This window comes from Cyprinodon variegatus, unplaced genomic scaffold (assembly GCF_000732505.1).
Source record: "Cyprinodon variegatus isolate N-32 unplaced genomic scaffold, C_variegatus-1.0 Scaffold350, whole genome shotgun sequence".
Lineage (NCBI taxonomy): Eukaryota > Metazoa > Chordata > Actinopteri > Cyprinodontiformes > Cyprinodontidae > Cyprinodon > Cyprinodon variegatus.
The window spans coordinates 702,710-710,562 of NW_015150803.1; the positions used below are offsets into that span (position 1 = coordinate 702,710).

The 7,853-nt window shown below is 34.6% G+C and overlaps 1 protein-coding gene across 1 annotated transcript; it reads left to right on the plus strand.

The window, feature by feature from the left end:
- The first annotated feature begins 318 nt into the window (after window positions 1-318).
- On the plus strand, window positions 319-1,308 carry ubb (ubiquitin B). The gene is made up of 2 exons (XM_015385864.1): window positions 319-441; window positions 1,002-1,308. The coding sequence occupies exon 2, from the start codon at window positions 1,011-1,013 to the stop codon at window positions 1,242-1,244; it is 234 nt and encodes a 77-aa protein (XP_015241350.1). The 5' UTR covers window positions 319-441; window positions 1,002-1,010; the 3' UTR covers window positions 1,245-1,308.
- The last annotated feature ends 6,545 nt before the right edge of the window (window positions 1,309-7,853 follow it).

The window sequence follows — 7,853 nt, forward strand, 5'->3', positions numbered from 1 at the left end:
TTTTTTTTTTTTTTTCAATTAATCTACATACCTATTCCTTTAGTCTTTTTTCAATCTCAGCTTTTAGGTTTAATATTTTAAATATATTATTATGATTTCTTTTTGCCTTTTATTTATTTTATTATTAATAAAAATTAAACACCTACTCCATTCAACGATAAAAGTATTTTAATCCATCTTCTTCTTTATTTGTGAAGTTTAACGGCGGTCGGCAAACAATTTGAAAGTCCATTATTAGTCCATTATAAAGTCCTTGGGCAGAACACCGCCACCTACCATGTATTTGATCCAAAACAGTAACTGGGGGACTACTTTTTGAGCGGATGAATACCATTTGATGGGCGCATTGACAGTATAAAATCCCCCGTCCTCGTAGCGGCAGAAGCAGTCAGAGAGCGGTATTCGCCATCTTACTTCTTTACAAAACAATAGAAAGCAACTGTAAGTACGGTTTGTTTTAAATTATTTTCTTTTTCTATATCGTGTTGTTCTTTATCAATGTCTACGTATTTACATTGAATTAATTTGTTAATAATTTTTTGATGTATATTTGTTCTGGGTCGGTTTTTTTTTTTTAAAGCGATCTGGTTTTTACCGGAAATTGTATGGCAGTTAGCATTCTAGAAAGAGAAAATCCCGGCAATTTGGTCGCCAGTTTCTTTTATATATTTTTGAACGAGTAATGCCGTCAAACACGGTTAATGGCGTTGTTGGGAAATGGCCAGACTTCATTTCTGGCGGTGTCATACATACGTGTGAAAGCAGGAAGGCAAACAATGGCTTTTCCAAAATGGCGTTGTTTCTTAAATACCCGCCCTGCTGCTAGTCGTTTCGCTTAGAACGCTTATGTTATATTTCTGTTTCCAGAGATTTTATTTGCTCATCGCGCTACCGCCATAACGTTATCGAAAGACACTTTTACACAAATCTACCTTTCTTCTGCCTGCGTTCTCTAAAATGCCGTTGGTACCATTTAATCATTGTTTGTGTTTTTTTTATAGCCAAAAAACATGCAGATCTTTGTGAAGACCCTCACCGGTAAGACCATCACCCTTGAGGTGGAGCCAAGCGACACCATCGAGAACGTCAAGGCTAAGATCCAGGATAAGGAGGGCATCCCCCCTGACCAGCAGAGGCTGATCTTTGCTGGCAAGCAGCTGGAAGATGGCCGCACCCTGTCCGACTACAACATCCAGAAGGAGTCCACCCTCCACCTGGTCCTTCGTCTCAGGGGTGGCCAGTGAATCATACCATGATTTTACTGCTTTAACATGACAAATGCACCTAATAAAGTGAGATCACATTAAATTGGAGTTTTGTCTGATTTTCTTTTAGAATACATTTTGACACTTGCAGATTTAGTCATGCATAATATGTTCAGCTGCTGTATTGAACTCTAAATTGGCTATAAGCCACCAGGTGGCACTCTCTCATCAGTAACTTAAGGCATCTGGTCAGGAGCTTTTGAAATGAAGAATCCTTCTCTAAAGTTGTTTTTACACTGCAATTCCAGTAAAACTTTCCTGTTAACATTGCACTTTGATAAAGGATTCAGTCTTAACGATTCTAGTCTGCATCCATAATGTTCGAAGCTGAGCCCAAAACTGGATCTGGCATCTATGAGAAGTCTTTAGGCTGCCACTTAAAGCATTAAGGGTTGTCAAGTTTACTGAGGATTGGCAGTGATGATAAAATCTTAATTTAGCTAATTTATTTTGGAAATCTCAAGACTAGGATTTTTTTTTTTTTTCCCCTTTCCTAAGGGGGAAACCATGACAGCTGACCTGCAACAATTACAACCACCTACTCAAAAGTTGTCAGTATGGGGTTTCTTTTACTGTTGGGATGACCTCAAACTTTTAGTTTAGGTGGAGCCATCTTTGAGTTTTTGAAACGAGTTGATCTCAAAGCTTGTATCTAAATTTAAACAATTTTAACCGAACATTCGATCTAGAACATTCAATAAGATGAAGCTTTCATGGACAGCAGCCTAATTGGTTTATGCCTTTGGAAAGTGGTACAAAATCAAATGTACTTTCTACTCCACTAAATTTCTAATAAGCTAGCTGTTCCTTTTGGCTCAGCTTAGATTTGTAATCCACTGTTGCCAATTTTCTTTGAGATCCAGTTTGATCATTCAAGATAGCAGCCCTTAGGACTGAATTTGGACACCACATTTTTACAGATTTATCTTCAAATGTGAGACACTCAGGGCAGATATTTGTACTTTACATTTAAAGGTGTTATCTTTTGCAATGTGGCCAAGTGCAATAAGATGAGTTTTCAAATTAGAGTGACCTTTTAGATTCAACCTTAAACCTGTATTTCATAGTGACAGTGTGAGGAGAACCCCTATTTTTGGTAATTTTTTGTTTAATTTTCAGAATTATTTTTCCTTTTTTTGGGGGCAATTTTATACAGAAGTTTTTAAGTGTTGTAGAATTTGTAGCAGGTGATTCTATGCATCAACATATCAGGTGGTTTCTGAAAGTCTGAAAATTATACAGAAATATACTGAGATAACATTTAATTTCTATTTTTAATGCTTAAATACTTTAAAATGCATGCACTTTTGAATACTTAAGCATTATAAAAATGTTGTCCTTTAATACTTTGATGTTTGACTAAGTAACTTGTACTTGTAGAATAAGATTTGTCTGAGTATCAACACCTGGCAAGGAATACTGTTGAGCACTTGGTCCACTGCTGGCACTTTGGCAAAGAAGGACAAATGATCTAAAGCACCCAGTGTTCAATTATAAAAGAGCAAAAGAAGGTTTTAGAAAGGCCTTATTAAAAGTCTGCTTTTAATTCAGATTTCAATGCCATAAGCCTACGAGTCATTGCTAAATCATGTGTCCTTTTATAATAAATATTGTCCAGGAGTTCAATTCATGCATGACAAAAATACGTTAAACTAGAAAAGAGCACAGACCTCTGCTAAGCAGAAAGTTTTGCCCCATATCGTTACTTACACCTATTGCTAAAACTTGCTTATGATCTGGATAATTATGAAATTTTAATGAATTGTTCCTTGGCATTAGGCACACATCTGCTAAAAATTTCTTTAAAATCCTTTAATAAGTTCAGGAATAAGGTACTGCATGTGCCTGCAGGCTTTGCGCTCTTCTTCATTCACTCTGCATCCAACTCTCTTCTTCAGTAGGTCCAGACTGCATGGCTCACCTTTCCTGGTTTTTTTTTTCTTCTTGTTTTCATTATATCTCTGGACTTTTGGGTCCTATGATGCAGCTGTCAAAGGTCACTGATGCCTCCCTCTGGTTGTGTGGGGAACTGCTACATGTATGTTAAAGAATCCTTTAGAAAATTCTTGCATCCAGATAGTGATCCAGGTCACCACCAAAATTCAATAGAATTGTCATAGGACTGAGGTGCACCTTTGGTTAAAATTTCATTAAAATCCGTTCATACCTTTTCAAGGTGTGCTGAACACAGACAGACAAACAACATAACCTCCAGTTATGGACTACGGGAGGAGGCCGGAGTACCCAGAGAGAACCCACACATGCATACGGAGAACATGCAAACTCCATGAAGAAAGAAACTGGGCCGGGCTTCAACCTATTTTTGTCCAAAAATAAATTGGACAAAAATAAGTTGACAAGCAATGAGGCAAGTTAAAGAAAAACTATTATGCTTAAACCTTAATTGAAAATCCTAAATGGGGTGATGGACAATAATGTCTCGCTCACAGATGTACTAAATTATTTTATAATTGATCATAAGGACATTAAAGACATGCATAATGTGGCTAATGAGCTAAAATCTTATTTTGTTAATGTTGCACCAAACCTTGCTCGTTTTATTACTAAACATGATACTGAAAAAAAAGAAAATAAAGCAAGATATTTCAGTATATTAAGGAGCAGTTAGGGAAAATGAAATTAGAAGAATTTTGGTAAATACCAAGAATAGGAAATCAACCGATAGTGACCAGATTGATACTGTATGATGTTAAAACTGTAGACAGTGTAGTTCAAACTTTGTGTTGTTTATTTAATCTTTCTGTCAGCACTGGTACTTTTTATAACAGGATGAAATCTGGAAAGGTAACTCAACTTTTTTAATGGGGTAATTAGCATAAATTAATAATTACTGGTATCATTGCTCTCACAGTTTTCCAAACTGCTTGAGATATTGTTCTCTAAGGAACTAGAGGAATTTATTGAAAAAAAAAAAATCAACTTGTGTGAGAGTCAGCATGGCTTTCAGACCAATAAATCTACCATCATAGCATTATAGAATAAATAACAACAGCATAAAATAAAATAAAATATCCAGTCTGTGTTTTTATCTCTTTAAAGAAGGCATTTCATACCACACCGCATATACACAGTTAGGACATCGTGATTCTGATATTAAGATTTATAAAATGAAATTCCACAAGGTTCTATTTTGGGTCTAAATCATTTTATTTTATACATTAATCATATTTCTAAATGACTGCATCTCATTTTGTTTGCTGATGATACCTCTTTTTTGGTTCAAGGGATGATTTATAAACAGAAAGCCTTACAATAAAATGATTAAATGTAAAAGATGGTTTGATTATAGTAAGTAATCTCTTAATAAAAAAAAAAAAAGTTTAATGTTTTTTGTATTAGAACTTACGAAATTGCGTTTTGTTTTCATGACATAAACATTAAACAATTGCATGAAGTTTCTTGGGTGTCATATTCAATGATACTTTAACATTTGTTGTGTTTAATGATACAATTATAATGATAAAACATATTGTACCAATTGTTACTGTGTAAACCATGAACGAAATAAAGATAATCAATCAAATCAAAATGTTAAGCAGAGGTACAGGTGTACATCTGATAACCCCCCTTAACAGCCAAAATATAAAAAAAATGTTACCATAAGGGAGCCAGTTTTTTTTTTCCACATCTGGCACACACTGGAAAAATTTAAAATCTAGATTTATTAATTTTTTTCTTAAAATAAGTGCATTTGTTCTTGGGTAAAAGAGACATTTTGTCAATGGAACAAGACAATTTACATTTAAAAAAAGAAAACTCAATTGCATTGTCTTATTTCAAGTGCATATTATCAAATTATCTTATCTTAAGAGTGAAAATATTCATTCCATTGACAAACTATCTCATTTACCTACTCAAATCAAGGGTAAAGACACCTAATTTAAGATTTTTTTTTTTTACTTATTTCTAGAGCGTTTTTCCAGTGCATGAAAAGTTCTCACAGATGCTGTTTTTTTTAGTTCTTGACATTAAGCTGTAACGGGGCTTAGGTCACTATTACATATTGATAGGTTTGTGTTCTTCATAAGTAAAATTGACATAATATATTTTTGTCTGGTGATAAAATTTTTTTGGTGATCTGAAATATCCATCCATTTTCCGTCATGCTCATGTCTGCTGGGATCTCCAGCTGTCAAAAGGCGGGATACACCATGGACTACGGGAGGAGGCCGGAGTACCCAGAGAGAACCCACACATGCACAGGGAGAACATGCAAACTCCATGAAGAAAGACACCGGGCTGGGAATCAAACCTTATTGATGCAAGGCAGCAGTACTACCTACCGAACCACTCTGCAGCCTGATCTTAAATATATGAAACAAAAAAACATAAGTAATGTGTCATCAGGCATATTTCCTATACTTTCTGGAACAATATCTTTGGGCAGATGAGACTTAAGTTGAGACATTTAACTAAAGTCTGAGGGTTTGAAATGCAAAGCAGATCAGTGCAAGACTTTTTCAAATATGGTGGAGTCATTGTTTGGGATACAAACCCACAACAGAGCGCTTATGAGATTAAGAATAGACACAGTATACATAACAAAGACACATGAATATGTCAGCCTGGACCAAAATCCAGTAAACATTTAGTTGAAAGACATTTCAACAAAGAGATGATTACTCTTGGCCTTTGACGCTGGAAAACTTTTTTTTATTTATTCTGTAAATGTTTTTCAAAGTTATTACTTTTCAAAATCTTGCATCAGATTTTTTTTTACATTTTAGCAATATGATATAACTAATATAACTAGCATAAATTTAACCATTATTCTTTGATATTTGGAGTTAAACAACCAAACTTCCCACAACCTACAGGAAGTGTCAGAGTTGCTCAGTGAAGACAATTATCTGTATGCACTAATTTGATATTCTATTGCTAAATGTTGAAAAGGATAAGAAAAGTTTCAGAAACAGAATATTTTACTAATTTACTGCACATTTATCCCAGTTTGTTCATGGATCCGAAAATACTAGACCTCACAACCTACTGCTACGTAAAGAAAACGTACAGATCTTTCCACTGATCAGTAATCAAAGGGAGTGTTTGAACATCTGTCAGTGGGGTTTGTTCTCAGTCATTGTCCTTAATTAAATGTCTTCTAATTTCTATGCTTCCTATTTTCACTGAGGTCAAATATTTAGACTTAATGCATGTGAAACTTTTATGTTATACAGTCAAATTGCAGCTTTTTTTTACCCAGCTATCACTGTGTTTCCAATACCCTTCATCTAATGTAACTAATCACACAACTATTATGTATTCCTTTTACACACATGGCTCTTATTCTCTAAATGAATGCAACACTAACATAAAAAAATAAAACAAATATCTCTTTAAACCATCCGAAGGTGTGGTTGGGGTCACATCCACTCTCTATAACTTTTACATAAATCCTAATACAATCTTAATTCTAACAAGTTTATTCATAGAGCTCACTTCAGTAGCAAGACAGTTCAAAGTGCTGTACATGGAAAAACATAACAGGAAAAAACACAGAGTAGAGTACATTGCAGTGGCATAGAGGTCATTAAATTATTAATGAATAAGAGAATAAAAATGAATAACTAAAACAATGAGAAAATTAAACAGAATATTAATAATATGACTGATAATAACTTGAAAGAAAGTTGGACCAGGAACTTAAACTAATAATGTGTTAGGAGGGTCAAAGGTCACACGCCTTATAGTCAAAGGCAAATTAAACTAATATGTTTATGATCTGAATTTAAAGCAGGTTAAGGTTTAAATGGCTGGGTGGTTCTACACAGGGGCCAACAGGAAGCAGCGTCCCTGTAGGACTGTTCTGGTCCCTGTTGTGCTGAAAGCATACACTAAAGCCATAAAACGACAATAAACAAAACATAAGCATAAAGATAGAGAGTTAAAAACCCATTTATTTTGAACTGGTTTTGACTGTTAAAAAATATATATATAATTGAACTTTATAGATCTCACATTGTAGAAATGCAGCTCTGCATTTAACCCATCCCCTTGGTGAGCAGTGGGCTGCCATTGTGGGGCGCCCGGGGAGCAGTGTGGGGTTAACGGTCTTGCTTAAAGAACCAGAGTGGCAGTCTGAGGGGCTCAAACTTAGAACCTTCCAGGCTCTATGCCCTAACCACTAGGCTGCAAGTTGTGTTCCAAAAGTTTTATTTGTTTTACTATACCTGCTTTTATCATATTTTCATCTTTACCTCTTATATTCTGCTTTTATTTATCTTCTACTGTATTGTTTAATTCATATAAAGCATTTTAAATTGTCTTTGCACTGAGTGGTGCTATACAAATAAACTTGCCTTGCCTTACCTTAACAGACAATTAAACTATAAGTACAAATTGTTTTAAAAAAGGCCAATTTTCCTCGACTAGACCAGGTAAGACTATTTACTAAGATGATAGAAAATACAACTCTATTAAATTATTTTAAGTGTTATGGTTTGAAACATGTAATTATCTTATTTTAAGAGCAAGAATACAAACTCCTTTGACAGATTATCGTATTTAGCAGCTCGCTTGAAGGGCAAATAGCCGAAACTTGAATTTAATCCATGTTTGGAAGATAGA

What these genes read in the sequence shown, in the direction of transcription:
- ubb (XM_015385864.1), top strand. Translation starts at nt 1,011, where the DNA reads ATGCAGATCTTTGTGAAGACCCTCACCGGTAAGACCATCACCCTTGAG.